This window comes from Nymphaea colorata, chromosome 8 (genome assembly GCF_008831285.2).
Source record: "Nymphaea colorata isolate Beijing-Zhang1983 chromosome 8, ASM883128v2, whole genome shotgun sequence".
Classification (NCBI taxonomy): Eukaryota; Viridiplantae; Streptophyta; class Magnoliopsida; order Nymphaeales; family Nymphaeaceae; genus Nymphaea; species Nymphaea colorata.
This window is the reverse complement of record NC_045145.1, coordinates 22,305,161-22,323,394: the sequence shown is the minus strand read 5'-3', so window position 1 is coordinate 22,323,394 and position 18,234 is coordinate 22,305,161. Positions and strand designations below refer to the sequence as shown.

The window sequence follows — 18,234 nt, the reverse complement described above, 5'->3', positions numbered from 1 at the left end:
TCCGTGGGAAGAAACTAAAGATGCCCTTCCAAACTGAGTACCCACGATATTCTGTTGAGAGAGAGAGATGGCAGCGATTCCTGTGAATTTCCTGCTGGAGAGGCTGGGCACCTTCCTCGTGAAAGAAGCGAAGTTGTTAGGAGGGATTCGCCAAGAAATTGAGAAGATAAGGGAGGAACTGGAAAGCATCAAAGGCTTTCTGGAAGACGCTGACAAAAAGAGAGATCGAAACGAGGGAATCAAAACATGGGTCAACCAAGTAAGACGTGTGGCTTATGATATCGAAGATGCTATTGATGAGTTTTTACTTCGATTTGGAACCAGACATGCAGGTTATGGTGGAATCATGAACTTCCTGGGCACTCTGTCCAGTGCCATGACTCAATTACTTCCAAGACATAACCTTGCAACCCGTGTACAAGAGATCAAGAAGAGAATCGTCGAGATCGCTGAAAGAAGGCGCAATTACGACATACAAATGCTTCGTGAAGATACGAGTCCGGACGCGACCATTCGGCAATGGCGAGATTATGCAGAAGCAAATTTCCTCGAGGAAGCAGAAGTTGTGGGAATTGAAAAGGATGTAAAGCTCTTGGTCAATCAGCTTGTGGGAGGAGTGACAGGTAACAACAAAAAAATTTACATTTCAGTAGTTGGGATGGGTGGGTTAGGAAAGACTACACTTGCAAGAAAGGTTTATAACGAACCAAAAGTGAAGAAACATTTCAATTGCTCTGCATGGGTATCAGTTTCCCAATCATTTAATACCAAAACTCTATTAAAGTTCATGCTAATAGAATTTGGAGGAATAAGGGAACCGAGTTCCTCAAAGGAAGCAGAAGAAAACTTGCTTCCTTCCAGAGAGGAGATAGAGCAAATGGATGAGGTTGAACTCGGAAGAAAAATTCTCAGCTACCTTCAAGGAAAAAAATTTATACTCGTGTTGGATGACGTGTGGGATGAGACAGTTTGCATCGATATCAATTCAGCATTGGTAGAGAATAACAATGGAAGCGGAATCATGATCACAACTCGTATAGAGAGTGTCACTTCTGGATTAGAAACAATTAGAAGCGTAAACTTCATCCGTCATGAACTGAAAACTTTTCCTGATGATGTAGCAATGTCATTACTTTGCCGAAAGGCATTTCCAGGAAGTACTGCTATTATGCCTCCAGAATTTCAGGAAGTGGGTAAGAGTATGCTGCAAAAGTGCGGAGGCCTCCCACTTGCAATCACAACATTGGGAGGTATACTGTGTAAGAAGAGCACTGTGTCAGAGTGGGAGAAGGTGAATCAAGACCTAAGCTGGCAGTTGGGTAGCATAACAAGCATTCTAAAGTTGAGCTATGATGAGCTGCCCTTACATCTTAAACCATGCTTCCTTTATTGTGGTTTATTTCCTGAGGATCATTTGATCAAAAGAAGTAAATTGATCAGGCTTTGGATTGCAGAAGGATTCATAGAAGAAAGAAGTGGCGCGACAGCCGAGGAGGTAGGAGAGGACTACATGCTACAATTAATCGACAGGAGCATGCTTCAAATCGCAGAGACTAGCATGGATGGTCGAGTAAAATCGTGCAGGATTCATGACCTCATGCGTGATCTTGCCATTTCCATATCACGGGAAGAGGAGTTCTCATTTATACTTGATATGCAGGTGAGGAGAGCAAATGTCGTCAGCCCCCGTCGGATGTCTGTCTTTGGAGAGAATAAGAGGATTGAAGATGACGAGGAGAGCGTACTATCAGGCGCAGTTGGCAATATTCAACTCCTACGTTCTCTTCTTTTTTTTCGTGTGGGTTACATCAGCACACCTAATCTGATTTCACATTCAGGCCAATTTATGTTACTGAGGGTATTGGATTTAAGTGATGTTTATATAGAGAAACTGCCGAAGCAGATAGGACACCTACTCCATTTGAGGTACCTGTGCTTTCGGACCCACTGGGAGTTGACCCACAGGAACCGCAGGCCAAAACTTCCCAGATCAATCGGGAGCCTTCAAAATTTAGAAACTTTAGATATCAGAGATACTGACATTCGTATGCTACCCAATGAGATCATTCGGCTGAGAAACTTGCGCCATTTATGCATGGCTCCATGGAATGTCGACATGCCAAAGGGCTTCAGCAATTTAAGATGCCTACAGACATTAACTGGTTTGGATGGTTCAAGAAAAGGAATTGCCGCAGAGATTAGAGAATTGAAGGAGTTGAGGAGGTTGGACATAGAGGGTGTCAAGAAAGAAGATGCTGAAGAGATTTACGGATCCATCAGCAGCATGAGGCACCTCTTTAGGCTGCGCATTGAGCACGATGATGATCACGATGATGATTACGGTGATGCTGATTTCCCATTTGGGAAAAGGTTGCTCGAAAGTCCGCCACCTCGCCTGCAAGTCCTCGAGTTGCGCCAATTGTGGGAGTTGCCTGATACCCTTGGTTCCTTCAACAACCTTAGCAAATTGACCTTAACAGATGGGCCCTTCAGGGAAGACCCTTTTCCGCGCCTGGAATCACTTCCTTGTCTATCAGACCTTCGGCTTTATCGTTTATACAACGTTGATCGGTTAGAATGTGGTCCTTTGGGGTTTCTTAGGCTTCGAAGGCTCCAGCTTGTCGATCTAACAAGTCTGAGAACCGTGACATTCGCGGAAGGCAGCATGCCGAGTCTGAAGCAGCTATGGATACACCATTGTGGTTTGGCTAAGGTGGTGCCTCACGGCATCCAACACCTCAAACTCGAAGTGCTTTCAATTAAATAGAAGAAGATTTTGTGCGCGAAAATTTGTGCACCGCGCATATAATCAGATTCTTCCCACTCGTGGGGTTCCAAGCAAATTTACTCAAATATGTGCTTATTTGTTGGCGCCTTCCAATAACAGATGCTGTAAATAGTGTTGTTTTTTGTTGCAAGTATCAGGAACTATCTCGCTCGATTTTTCTTTTTCTCTTCTTGGTTATATTTTTTGTTTCTACATGTTTTTTCTTGCTATTTTTCTTTTACAGAGCTTTTTTTTTCTTTTTTTTTTCTGACACCTTGTCGCTGCTTTGTTTTAAACAACGCACCCATGAATACATCGGATGTACCCCTATTTTGACAAAGAAGATTGTGATATTTAAATCTGTATTAGAAGCTGTGAACGACACATATCAGAGGCATGGCGTGTTGAGGCAACGGCTAGTCTGCAGCAAGAGGAAAGTTAAACTTTCCTCTTGTGCAGAAGTTTTCCCCCTTTCGTTGTTTATTTCCTTTGTTGTTCTTATCGGTTCTCCTCAATATATGTGTGTAAGGGTGAACCACCAAAAACAAAAAAGAATAAAAAGGAAATGTGTGTAAGGGTGAACCACCAAAAACAAAAAAGAATAAAAAGGAAAAGTCTGGTATTGTTAGTTCGTGGATGTAAGCAGCAACAGCCGAACCACGTTAACTTATGTTTATGTGTGATTGTCATCTTTCTTCAATATTTGACATGGTATGAGAACAGTGGCATGGTGAATTCCTCTGTTCTTGTTCAACGGCTAAGGCAAGAAGACCAGAGCAGTGAAAGGGGGCAAGGGGGAAAGTTCTTCTGGAATCCGTTTTTTCTTCTGCTTCCGCCTAGAATCATTGTTTTCTTTCCAGTCGCTATATTCCTCAACCTCCTTGCTCCTCTCACCGCTGCCGGCATAACATCGACAAGGTTTTGGAATTCATTTTTTTTCTGTTCCTGCATAAACTGCTCCTGCGAAACTGAATTTATGTCAGACTTCCGGCGACCGGCGTAGCCAGCCCCAGTGACGGAATTTGATGAGCCAGGGCTCGTTGGATTTGCCTGAGTCTGAGGAGGATTCCTACCAAATTTGAGATGTGTTGGTGCTGAAGTGAGGGAGAAATCAAAGAAAAAGGCGTCGGGTATTATGTTTGTGCTTTTGCTTTGAAACCAGAAACTGTGCTGGATTCCGGCGGCCGGCGCTGTCATCGTCGAAATACGTTGAGTATAGGCTCGTTGGAATCGTCTGCTTCCGAGGATTCTACCAGCCAAGTTTCACATTTTTTCGAGCAGTGGTTGAGGAGTTATGCATTTTTGAGTGACTGCTTGTCGTTGGACTGTTTCCTGCGACGTTTGAAGTACAGGCGGTAGGTCTTTCTTCACCTGTGCTCTCTCACATTAAAATCAGATGTCGAGCAGGTTTGGAATGAGATTCTAAGTTGCTTGGGAACCCTGAGACCAAGTTTCATCTTATTTGGAATTCACACGAAGAAGCTACAGGTATTTGAAGTTCCGCCTATCCCTTGGATGCCCTGCTCCTGAATAGCCTCTTTCAAAAGGGCTTCCACTTTCTCGCCCCTTGTTGAGGAAGAACAAGCAGCTGCAGCCATCAGACGGCTGGTTGTTTTCCCAGCAGCATCTTCTTCTTGTTTTCGGAGCTGATTTTTTCATGCACCCCTCCACCGCCCTCTTACACTGAAGTGAGTATTTCTGAACCTCAAAATAGCGAGTCAACTTCTTTGAGCCCACAAAGCCAAACTATTGACAATAGATAGCGAGTCAACTTCTTTGAGCCCACAAAGCCAAACTATTGACAATAGCATACCTGAGGGAAGAAGATCGTCTAGAATGACACGTCCACCCTCTAGGTTTAGTGATTTCTATCTATTCCGTTTCAATCTTGCTTACTCTAGCTCCAAACATCCCATCTAAAAACACATAGACTTTAGTAAACTATCAACCAAGTACCAACACTATGTCCTCAACTCATACTCTTTACATGAACCTTCAACATTTCAGGAAGCCAGTCTTGACCCTGAATAGCAGAAAACCATGAATGAAGAGTTAACAGCCTTAGAAAAAAATCAAACTTGGACTGTAGTTCCCTTGCCAGAAGGAAAAAAACCAGTGGGAAGTCGGTGGATATACAAAATAAAATACAAAGCCAAATTAGTCGCAAAAGGATACACCCAACAAGAAGGTATTGACTTCACAGAGACCTTTGCTCCTGTTGCTAAGATGAACTCTATTCGTATCTTTCTATCAGTGGCAGCAAATAAGAACTGAATTATTTCAACTTGATGTCAAGAATGCTTTTTTACATGAGAATTTAGAAGAAGAAGTTTATATGCATCCACCGCAGGGCATCAAACATCAGCCTGGTTATGTGTGAAGACTCAAAAAATCAATCAATGGGCTAAAGCAGTCTCCACGAGCATGGTTTTCAAAACTCAGTAGTATACTCATTGAGATCAAATTTAAGTAAAGCACTGCAGACTACACTATGTTTGTCTCTCGTTCCTATCAAGGTATTGTTATTTTATTGGTGTATGTCGATGACATTATTGTTACAGGAGACAATGTTGAACAAATGAAGAAAGTCAAGGCCATATTGTCCGACAAGTTTGAAATTAAGGATTTAGGAAAATTGAGATATTTTTTGGGTATTGAAGTTGCACATTCAAAGGAAGACATTTTTTTATGTCAAAGGAAATACACGTTGGAACTTCTCAAAGAAACATGATTTCTAGGAGCTAAGCCGAGTTCGACTCCTCTTGACCTCAACTACAAAATCAGAAAAGATGATGGAAAACTCATTCAAGATGTTCAAGGCTTTCAACGACTTATTGGAAAGCTAATTTATTTAACCGTAACTTGGCCAAACATCACGTTTGCAGTCAACATGATAAGCCAAGTCATGCAAAGTCCTCGGTCTATACATTTGGAAACTGTTCAACGTATTCTCAAATATTTAAATGCCAGTCCAGGAAAAGGAATCTTAATGAAACAGAACAACAACCTTGAAGTGAATGGATACACAAATGCAGACTGGGCTAGAGATCAGAGTGATAGAAAGTCTACTACCAGTTTTTGTACTATGGTGGGAGGTAACCTTGTCACATGGAAAAGCAAAAAGCAGAATGTGGTGGCTAGGTCCAGTGTTGAAGCCGAATACAGAGCTATGGCCACATGTGCTAGTGAACTTGTATGGGTCAAAGCGCTTCTTCTTGATATGAGAATCAAAATTGAAAAACCTATGAGTCTCATGTGCGACAACATGGCAGCCATTCATATTGGTGCAAATCCAGTGTTCCATGAATGCACTAAGCATATCGAGGTTGATTGTCATTTCATTCGTGAAAAAATTCAGAACAAAACCATATGTACCCCTCATGTTGGTACCCAATTTCAATTGGCAGATATATTTACTAAAGCCCTAGGAAAGGAGCGCCATCAATGGATTACTAGCAAGTTGGGGCAGATCGACATCAGCTCTCCAACTTGAGGGGGAGATTGTTGAGGCAACGGCTAGAAACTTTCCTCTTGTGCAGAAGTTTTTCCCCTTTCATTGTTTATTTCCTTTGTTGTTCCATCGGTTCTCTTCAATATATGTCTGTAAGGGTGAACAACCAAAAACAAGAAAGAATAAAAAGAAAAGGTCTGGTTTTGTTCGTTCGTGGATGTAGGCAGCAATAACCGAACCACGTTAACTCTTGTTTATGTGTGATTGTCATCTTTCATCAATATTTGACATATATTGACATGGCGAATGTTGGTTTAGGAAATGTAAGTCTATTTCCTGACAGGCAATGGTTGAGTTCATTTTGAATTCACTGTGTGGGAGATGCATCTGGACAACGAATTCCTGTTACAATGCACATTTTCATGCGGAAGTTTGATGTTAAATATAGTTCACGTTCAAGATCTCATGGTTCTTGTGCTATATAAACGGGTTATGACTCTTTTGCCCAATGTACGTGTATCTATTTTTAGGTAATCACCTTATTACAGGATAATGCTTAATTTAGGATTAATTCTGTTTTCTTTTTTTTCTTTTCTTTTCTTTCTTGTTTCTTGTCAAGATACCCCGTCCATAAGCAGACCAGAATTCATTTGTAAAGATGAACAAAAAATAAAATATCTTTCGTTTTTTTGTTCTTATTTCTGGCTTTTCTTAGGTTTGATAGTGGTAACCATCTTATGTACCAGTACCTAGTTTAGTGGCAGGGTAGAGACTTTTGCCTATGAAGATGGTGATGCGTCCACGATCTCAGCTCTACCCAATAATTTTCTGTTTTCTTTCAAGAATAATACTGTAGTTGTGTCCAATGTTTAATTGTTAGATTTAGAACTAATATCCATAACCACATAATGGTTCCATGGAACAAAAACAAGTTGTTTTAGATCATGTATTATAACAAACATGTATTATAATGTTCTTTTATACCCTTAAGAAGTCGAAAGTTAAGAACATAAAAGGAGGGTCAGACCTGAAAATTTATCTATTTCAAAAATATGAGGATCTAACATGCCATGTTTGGCGTAATCAACTTCCACTCAATTAGGGATATGGATAGATCTGATAAATTTAATTAAAAATTCAATTTGGATCTACACTTAGCTGGATATGGACACGGAATCTAATTCCAAATACTCATTGAAATCAGATCTAGTATGCTATTTGGACAACTGAATCTGATATCTGATATTCGATAAAGACCAACTGATCAATTACATATAAATGTCAAGCCTTATGCAATTAAATCAGATCCGAATTCATTTTTCGAAACTTAATTAGGTCTGAATCAAAATCCAAATCTGATCCTAATAGATAACTAGTTGGCTGTACTCAGCAAAGATTGAACCCAACCCAAATCCAAATCATTTACATCTCTACACTTAATTAAAAAACCGTCAACATGCGCTAAGCCCCATATACAAGAGCGGGGGTATCACCTGTTTTGAATTGGTGGCACATCTATTTGGTTTATAAGCAGACACAAGGGTGTCGCACATCATATACTAATTTTTTGTTATTTTTTAATATTTCACCAAGTTCACCCTTTTTTATATGTATCTTTATTTTAATAATTGTCCAGATACAAGGGTCTCTCACATCGTATACTGTTTTTTATTATTTTCGACTATTTCACCAAGCTCATTTTTTCCTATTGTTATCTTATATATATTTCTAATTCAAAAGATTGTGATCGCCATTTTATAGACGATGACTCAGCCGAACCGCTGAATTGGCTGATTCACTGGAACAGTCCACTAAATTTCCATTTTTTGTGGTTGAATCAAATACATAATTAACTAAGTTTTTGGTGGTTAATTATGGGTGCTTCGCAGCATGCTTTGGAGCAATTTTTTAGATTTGCTTTTTGAAGGAAAACCTAAAATAACCACTTGAAAGCATATTCCTCAGTGATGGTGCGGGGTGATTATAAAATCTAACTAAAAAATATATGTGATCTAACTATTAATGTGCGACAACAAAAAAGTAAAAAAGGTCTATAATTCAAGAGCCGCATGCTGTTTGTCCTGTTTAGTCGTAACTTTCTTTAAAATGAACATCTCGTTTAATAATCTCACATCTTGGGAACATTAAAGAGAGAGAGAAGAAGCACCACCCATTAATTTCAAGATCAACACTTCTTAATACTATCATAATAGTCATCATAGTATCCTTCAAGAAAAGTTCTCTTGTCCTATCTTCAGGGTTTTGAACGGTAAAATATGATAATGTCATCCTGTCAAGAAAAATAGTGCTCACTGTATTTGAAATAAAGACACACCTTCCATACCACTCTATCTGACGAACCATGCTGCACCACTACTGAGGTAGCTAGATTGAACAACATTGATGATAATAGGGATTAAGAAGCCGATTAAACAATCTCCCAATTTGTAACTGTTATAATGTGCAAACTTGAGCACTCCATCTCTTGTCTTATAAGACCTTCAACACGTCGCATCAATATTTGTCTTGACGGCGTCGGAGAAGGTGAGAAATAAGAGAAAGTAAGTACAATATTATTGACCAAAATGGAAAGCTGGCAGGAAAATACGAACTGATAAAAGACAGAACAGGTCGAACTGTGGACTTAAAAAGTTTTTCTCATGCGAATGAACACTCGTTTAATAACCAAAGTAAGTTACCATCACAAAACTTTCTTTAGAATGAACACTCGTTTAATAACCAAATGAACATCACATAACTCATTTGCGTGTGTTCTTGAGGGGATAAGACTGGCAAGCAATTCAAGTTACTTGGAGCAATCGTATCCTAGCGCCTTGTCAAGTTCAAGTCATAACCAAATTAAACTGAGACCAATTCAATCATAGCAAAACACCTTCAAAGCCAAAGTCTCGGAACATAGATTGACATGAAAGGCCCAAACCAACGAATAAGGCTCAATCAATACATGAAAACGCATTAATTGATTTGAATTTTGCAGACCATACGGACTTGACCAACTAAGTGAGGAACAAAAGTTCCAGTCTTAGAATGCTCTCTTCTCATGACGTCCATCTTAATAGCTAAGCCTTCTATTACGAGCTAAAAAGCCAAGTTTTCCAAGCTAACGTGCTAAAGGATCAGGAGCCAATTTGACGTATTATTAAGGTGAAAAATGGTTAGAAATGAACCATGTTTCATCATTATGCACTAATTAAACTTAATATTGGTTAAAAATTACCCTTAGTTCACACTGAAAATGAAAACTTTTTGTAAAGACAAAATTGAAAATGGAAAAAAGTAAAAAGACTATTGAGGTTTCTTTTTAATAAATTACCAAAATATCAGTCCCTCCTTTGCCGCGCATGGTGCGCCCGGCACACTAAAATTTCTGTCGGCCACAACGTGTCTGCCATTCCAACTTGCATCTTTTTATTGATTTATGACTTACGCCCAACTACCTTCTTAATCTATGTTCTCCTTATTTACGCCCAACTATCTTCTTAATCTTTTCAACCACTATGACTGTGAATTCCGTTCAATCTTGACAACGGTCAGAACTTAAATGTGATGACCTTCACAGTCCACGGCATGACCAAACATGACAAAGGTTAGTATCCGCTTCTCAACTTGTTTTCAGACATATACTGCAAATAAGAGCTTTTAACTTAATCTGATCTTAGAAGCACAAAGACAATTTCTACCTGACCCATGAACAGTTTAATATCCTTAGGAGTATACATCTAACCCTAAAACATATGATCATCAAATGAAGGTGCAAACAGGGAACGACTTATAGAGCTGGAAAATATATATAAGGAACTACTCAAAGAAGGTGGGTATAATGGACCCTTCCTTCCTGTCATTCTCTTTGTTTTTCAGTAAATTCCTCGTAATCTTTCCTTTTCTGTTAATGCTTTTCAAATTCCTCTGTATTTCACCAGATTAATAATTAGTAAATAACCCATTTATGTAACTGTTGTTTGGTTCTCACCATTTCCTGTCGACCACGATTTCCAGAATTGTACACAGGAACACGTGAAGCTCCATTCGCAGAGAGTTTTGCCTTCAACCTTGGCCCGCCCCCAGTCAGTGGTTTGAGTTCCTTGGGCGTCAACCCCCTGGACCCTGCGGGTGAGGGGAAAAGGTGGAACTTAATTTGGCTCCTCGCGCATTGTTATTGAGAGCCCAAAACTTGAGAAAGTAGGCTGCTGATGAAGAACTAAGGAAGAGTATTGGGTGCATGAAAGGGTCCGTAAAGTTCGAGGTGCAAATTGTTTAGAGGTGAGAACTGGGCACCGATTAGATCAGTTAGACCACCAGAAGTGCCCGCCTCAAATGAAGAGCAATTCGCCAAGCAGCAGCATCAGAACCAGCCACAGGGGAAAAGCATGGACGAGGGTACCGCAGCTCACATAGTTCCTGCTCCCTTTCTACTTGCAATTGGAAAAATAAATAACTCCCCAACCTTTTTTGTTTATTTTCAAAAGATCATTTTTGCTGTTTTGTGCCTTAATTAATTTAGAATTTGATGTAAGTAATTGTCAATAACCGATTGATCTTTTAAATCAAGAATGACATGCATTTCCAGCAATTACTTATCATGAGAATTAAAACCCGGCTAAACAGAATAGGAGGCCAAATTTTATTCTAGAATCTGGTCTGGAGCACAAAATCTTGAGAAAGAGTTCGCAGTTATAAGTTTTCAGTTTTCCACTTTTTAGTTCTCCACACAATAATACACCAAAAAACTCGTAAAAAAAAAGAAATTCTTGGAAGCACAGAAGCTCAAGAAATGTGAAATTTTTGGAGGAAACTCTTCCATGAAAACCTTTTTATTGCCATCAAAGGGAGCTTAACACAAAAGCTACTCTTGAGGCGAATTAAAGACCTAACTCCAGTAGGATTAATGTATCTCACCAAAGGTTGTTTCGCCAATAGTGTGAAACTTTAACCGTTTGATGTTCTGAATAACTTTTCCAGGGTCAAGGTCACCCTGAAGAAGTGTTCCAGGATTTTAAGATGGGACTTCTAGTTGACTTAGAATCCAGAAAAACTCTGGACCCCATTCAGTGTAAAAATGGAAAAATCATTCAGGACTACCACTCCTGTGTTCTATTACTCCACTCTTGAGGTCTCCACCATGTATGGAAGGGATATCCAGGCATTCAAACATGCCCTAAAGAATGCATCTTGAACATCCAAATCTTTTAGAGACAAGCAGGATGCAAGTAGGATCTAAAGACCTTTTACCATAGCAAGATCTAAGGAAGACTTGCACATAAGAACTTCTAAGAAGAAGATGAAATTCTTAGAACCTTATTTCTTGACCTTAAGCTGTATACCTACAACTTAGTTGTGTAGCGAGCGTTGCCAGCAGAAGCTGAACCACGACGCTAGATGGCTTAAAGAAGTAAAAACACAAAACATTTTTTTAAGTGTCTCATGTGCAGTTGAATCTTAATATCAACTACTTTAAATACAGATATGTCTTTATGTATGTATATTCTCTTGAGGACAAATGAAAAGACCGTTAAGGACTATCCTTGCCTCCATAAGGTGTTGCCAACTTTTCTATGAAATTAATTTTAGTGAAGGTTGTGTCAGGAATAAACTAGATCATGATAAGGGACACCAAATATTCTACGAGACGAGAAAGATTATACATTTCATAGGAGAAGCATAATTTCATAAGGAGTGTCGGAAAGATTATATACTTCATAAGAGGAGCATAATTTCAGGAGTGTCACATTCATCTCTTCATAGAAGGAAAACAGATGTCCATTGGTACAAGAACAATGGAGAAACATATGAGCTACCATTTAATCGAGAATGCTACTACCATCTCTGCAGGAACAACTAGCCTGTTTCAAATTATGAAAACAAGATCGGTCCCTCACTATTATTTCTCTGCCAAAAACTCTAGGTATAGCTTTCATAGCAGAGTGACAATCTTCACAAATTCAAAGATTCTTAACAACTCTAATGGAAATCCATCTTCAGTGCTCAACAATCCAAACGCAACTGCTAGTTTCTCACTGTGCCAATACATTGCTTGCTCTTTATCTTCCTCACTCAAGTCCAACGAAATTTGCAATGTACAGGGACTATAACCCATTGTTTGAAGCCTGTTAAATATTTCGTCCAGCTTCTGATAAATATCTGCAGCTCTAAGATGGGTTCGATTACCGGCAACAAATTCATGAATGACACCTTTCACTTCTATAGAACTCCATCCAAGAACCAACTGAATCCTTTGTTTGCACACGCTGCCCCCGACTCTGGCAAGCCCATCCCAGCAGTTGCATGATGCATACATGCTGGACAAGAGACCTTGCAACCATAATGTTCAAGAGTAGGCACAATGCCCCATAAATGCATGCCATGAAAGAATTGGCGCCATTGGTCGACTAAACCTGAATGACTGCAGGCATTTAGAACTCCATTGAGTGTGATACGATCCGGCTTGATGCCATTATCCAACATGTTCAGAAACCGAGCGACTGCTTCACTCTCAGACCATGCAATGCTAGCCCCACGATCATGCTCGTCCATGAAAGCAGATCCTTCCTAGAAGAAACACTATTAAACAGTACACGTGCATGAGTGATGCTTCCACATTTCATGTACATATATCAATAAGTGCTGTGGCAACGTTCGAGCTGCAAATGACTCCTCTCTTGTCCATATAAACATGAATCCACTTGCCTTGGTCAAGTGCTCCTAAGGTGAGCACAAGCAGAAACGGCACAAACCAGCGATGCTTCATTTGACTTGACATTTGTACATTGCAACATGTCATATAAACTACTATAAACTACTTAAAGCATCCTTATATCTCCCATTTTTAACACAACCCGCTATGACAAAACCCCAAAGTAACATCATTCGAGTCAGGCATTTCATCAAATAACTTAAGTGCGAGAGCGACCATTCCAAATTTCATGTACCCACTAACCATGGCAGTTACCACGTCTCCTGGTTCAGTCATTTCAACAAACAGTTTCCTCGCATCTACCATCGCCCCAAAAGATATGCACATACTGACAAGCGAATTCTTCACAAACGTATCGCGCTCAAATCCCTTTTGAACCACCATTGAATGGCAATTGCAGGATCGATCCAACCGCGAGCAAGCAGCAATAAAGAACGTGAACGAGCACTTGTCTGGCCCGGCATCGCGGTCACCGACAGCCAGCATCTCGCGGAAAAGAAGCAGAGCTCGCTCTGGTAACACGTTCTTGGAATACGCCAGAAGCATCGCATTCCGGTCGAATTTGAAGAGCACTCGAGCTCGATCGAACGCGATTCTCGCATAATCGATGTTGCCGGACTCGACGTAGAAGGGAAAGAGTTTGTGGAGCGGCAGGCTGCTTGTGATGAGTTGGTCATGTATCTGATTCAACTGTACCACCTTCGCAGAGCCTGAGCATGTTGGCAATTTCAGGGTAGAGAACCGGTCTGAGAGGGGTCGATCCACCAGGCTGACCAGTTTGGTGGAAGATCCAGTGGAGAAGGGGGGAAAGGAAGGCCTTTCAGGGTGTTGATTCGCAATGACCTTGAGTTTTCGGGTTTGCAGGGAAACTCTGCATGGGAAATGCGTTCAAGTCTCGCAAGCGAAGAAAAAAGATGCAAATATTACCGTTTACGTAAGTTGCAACACATCAAGAAAAGAAGCCGTTCATGATAAGCTTGGTGGTATAACACTTAACAAAAACAATTAATTTTAGATTTATTTCCTCTCACTACTTGTTTCCCATGTAACTTAAGTGGTCAAATTGGAAAAGAAAAATAATCAAAACTTAAAGCATGTTCTCACAAAATTTTCTTCAAAAAGCTCATTTATCTTGGCAAGAAACCAAATTCGGGTAAGTGTGACAGAAGGTCAAAAAAATCATGAAAGATGTTAATGGCATTAGCTATATTTCTCTATCTTTGTCATTCGGCTGCAACCTTGCTGGGTAATCTCCCTAAATTTTTATTGACAAAAAAGAATCTGTACAAAATAGACCTTTATCTTTGTCATTCACATAATGCATTTCTTTCCAAACTTACTAGGCATTCCTTCGCTTACATATCATATTTATGAAATGTGTTCCTTGTCTTTGAATAATATCATCCTTTGGTTCACCTGGTTACCTAAATAAATTAGATGATGCGTAGCAGACAAGGTTTTGTTTGTTGTTTTAATTATGTGATGAAAAATCTTCCACTATTAAAATTTGTATTCTAAGACCTACGACTAAGAATTAGACATGACATTCAACTCATGTCCACTTTATTTGTAGTGAAAAATATTATTACTTTCCTGGCATACGATTTATTTTGGAAAGAACATCAGTCAAACAAATTAACTATCCTTAATTGAACTCTCTCTCCTCAAAAGCCGAGAGGTGATCAGACAACTTTGTTTGAACCTAATAATCTTACACTTTTTTGGAAGCCAATGCGAGTGTAGACATGGAGGGTGGGGATATTAGCTGGTTTTACCCTTAGCTCTCCTTTGATGCACATAAATTTTACTGTGCATTGAGGAAAACTGCCGTCTTTTGTACTGCTTTTCACTTTTAAATAAAACACAAGAAAAATCACCATGCTCAAATAGATAGATCCATGTGATTTTACCCTAAAAAAAGTGGAACCCTTTGGGGTCTGACTTTTTACAATGCATTTTTTCCCACAACAAATTTACCATTCTAATTTTTTATCTGCCAATAAACGGGCCTTAGGGTTTTACACTATTGAACAAGCGGCAAAGGCTGTCGACTTGCACGCGTTTTCTTCAAGCAGCTTGTAGCTTTACAAGCAAAAGGCCAGCAGTGTCACTCTTTAACTTATCCGGCTTATTGGCATACGCATTTTAACCCATCTATAGTTTATATTATAAGTAATTAACGGCCTAAATTAGATATTTGAATTGATACAAACTCATCTGATTCAGAGTCCATTCAAGAATGCCATATGTCATTGCTAACTGTCTTTTTTTTTTAACAAAAAATCAGAATTTCTATTTTAATTAATCTTTCGTATATTTTTATTTTGATTGGCAATAATAGGGATGGGTCCTCTTTCCCAGCAGGCTTGCAGAAAAGGATACCGAAAATATATGATGGTAGGGAAGAAGAAGCTCATGATGAGTTTCGAGTTTTTTCAGTGACATGAGATGAGGAGATTATGTACATATTAATTGTCATTAGTCATGTTATTAGTGTATGAAGCAGTGAATACTTAATTATAAGTGTGCATGCCGCAGTGATCAATATGTTTTTGGCTACATGACGCCAGCACTATTAGATAGCTTTTGGCTAGAACTTCTTATACATTAGCACAAAGCCCGGATTCTAATCCAGGTATACGAACCAATAAGAAATTGAATTCACATATCATTAGATTAATTAGTGCAGGGTTTTTCTTATAACATCTAGATTTTATAACTATGTTTCATGGATATATCCAAATCCGATTGGATGCACGCAAAAAGTTCGGATGCTATGTTCGAATCTGAATTCATTTACGAATTAGGCAAAACAATGTCTGGTTGGTCCGATATGTATGGCAACGTTTGTCTGCTGACATCCCTAGGTTGATGTGCTTTAATTTTTGTGACACTGGTTAATATAAATCCAGTAACAGCAACTAAGATGTAGATTCCATCCAGCTCTCGATACAAGACAAGGGATGAGTCAAACCTTCAAGGTCATGACAAATGTGAACCTTTTTTCATTATGGGCACTCTGACAGATGCCATTTTGGCTTACCTTTGGGCTGGTTTTCTACAAACCCAATCATTAATCATATAAATATGAATAAATAAAAAATACTTAAAATAATATGCTAAAAACACTGAAAAATAATGATTTAAATAAATTACATTACTTTTCTCCACTATTTTATATATATATATATATATATAAAAGAAAATTGAATGAATTATAGAGTCATCTAGATTCAGCCTAAGTGTGATTTAATCAGAATCCTAAACAATTTGAAAGAAAAGATAAAGATGAGTTTGAGTTGGCTTCAATCGTTGGATACGTCCACTTGTGCCGAACCACATGCCTCAACTTGTGCGTACCACATGCCTATTACTGAAAAATATATTTGAAGTTTTTTTGGTTTCTAGCTAGCATATTTGTTTCATTGATCCCAATAAATAAGGTAGTACACAAGTGGAGCCAAGGGGGGCCGCAGGGGTCCTGGCCCACCAATAAATTAAAAAAAAATTACATATAATTTTTTAAAAAATATTTATCTTATATAAGGTTTTTTAAAAATGATATTTTAGCTTAAATCAAAATTTTGAAATTATAATTTGATGCTCTTCATGAAAAATTCCTAGCTTTGGCCTAAAGTGGCAACCAGCTAAAGATATCTAATCTTTTTTTTTGTTTTTTCTTAGTGACAAAAGGAAAGTTTTTATTTTTAGGCTCTAAAATCTATAATTATCTTCATTAAATATAAGTATGAGTGATTGAAACATATTTAAAGTGGTCATGTCATTAGGCATAATGAACAAAAATTTTCCACAAAAATTTTGTTGAACAAGTTGTCTGCAGCTTTTACCTTGCAGGCTTTTCTTTTGTACTTTTACCAACAATCGTGACAACAGAATGATATTTAGAATTGATCAACATGTCTCTGGTACCACTCTTTGCTTAAGAAATGACATGTTTGCACTTTTTTTTCTTGTGCTTTTGTAAATGACACAAATATAACATAATAACAACACAATAACTAATCCACCACTTGGTTTTTCAAGTGGCCAAAGGCATGACACAAAGCAGCAAAGATTTAAGCACACAACAAAAAAAATTTGAGTACATTTGAAAGTCTTTCTCACACACATTTAACCGACCCAAAGGGCTATATATATATATATATATATATATATATGACAAAAAACTGAAAAATGACTCTTGGTGATTCCAGCATAGCCATAATTGACATATGCATTTAAAACAAAAACAAAAACAAAAAATTAAAGTAGGCAAACTGAAGAGGCACTTGTCATGCACACAATGAAATTATTGAGAAACCAAAAGTTAACTCTTCACCTTCTTCCTAAAGACAGTTGCACGTTCTTTATTTTTATTTTTGGCATTAACTTTCATCAACACCAGCCTATTGATATGAACCTGGCCGCCGATAATGAGAGTAGTGGAGACATGTTGTCTAATAGGTTACGCGTATGAACCTCAAGCTTCTGTTTCTCTCTAACAACAATTAGCTCCATGGGTTTCCAAGAACTCCATGTCACTAAATCCATGGATTCCTTGCTCACCGACTTCTCGGAAAAGGTTTAAGGAATTAGAGAAGTTGACCAATCTAATAATGAAATAAGTCTTGAACTTTTTGGATCGTGACTTTTCTTAAACAAAGAGATACTGCATTTTGGTTATGGGGGCTTTCCAATCAAGCCCCAATAGAATCAGTGAACAGATACCATCTTTAATCTGCACTAAAGGTACCATGAGCTACAACTCGTGAGTGATCATATCCATCAATAAACTGTAAGGCGCCATACCAAGTTGTCTTGGCAGGAAGCGTTTTGGACCTCCACAGTAATCAATTGGAAGAGAGCATTCCAGAGGACAACAGTTTGAAGCTGCTCAACTTGAATAACAATCTACTGGTTGGCAGATTTCCAAAATCTCTCGCAAATTTGCTGTTCTGGATCTTGGTGACGATGCGTTACATGATGATGATGATGAATTCCTTTCTTGGTTCGAGCATTTTCTCATGTATAATGGCATTGCAGACAGAGAAGGGAACGCAGAAGTTGGTGGTGAAGAGATCACATAAGGAACCACCAAGAATGGTTTCGGAAGAACCAGTTCCTCCTAGGCGTCGTGGATACATATCCTTCCCTTACGCCCACAATTAGCAAGCCCTACCCCCACATATATACGGATACGAAGGACCGGGACGTGCACAGATTCATAAAGTAGACACTACCAGCACACTAGTGTCAACTGCATCTAGCCCATGGCCATTAGAAGAAGATCCCAGCTCTACTGCT

At 38.9% G+C, this 18,234-nt stretch overlaps 2 protein-coding genes across 3 annotated transcripts; one reads left to right on the top strand and one right to left on the bottom strand.

The window, feature by feature from the left end:
- Positions 1-3,080, top strand: LOC116258595 (putative disease resistance RPP13-like protein 3). Of its 2 annotated transcripts, XM_031635797.1 has the most exons (2): positions 1-623; positions 1,455-3,080. In XM_031635797.1, exons 1-2 carry the CDS (start codon positions 68-70, stop codon positions 2,765-2,767), a joined length of 1,869 nt encoding a protein of 622 aa, XP_031491657.1. In that variant the 5' UTR covers positions 1-67; the 3' UTR covers positions 2,768-3,080. The 2 variants fall into 2 exon arrangements, with proteins under 2 accessions (XP_031491657.1, XP_031491656.1); XM_031635796.1 differs by having other exon boundaries at positions 1-3,080.
- Positions 3,081-12,150: 9,070 nt separating this feature from the next.
- On the bottom strand, positions 12,151-14,277 carry LOC116259632 (pentatricopeptide repeat-containing protein At2g22070-like). The gene is made up of 4 exons (XM_031637488.1): positions 14,271-14,277; positions 13,174-13,640; positions 12,632-12,785; positions 12,151-12,548 (listed from the first exon to the last, which is right to left on the bottom strand). The coding sequence occupies exons 1-4, from the start codon at positions 14,275-14,277 to the stop codon at positions 12,151-12,153; spliced, it is 1,026 nt and encodes a 341-aa protein (XP_031493348.1).
- Positions 14,278-18,234: the final 3,957 nt, after the last annotated feature.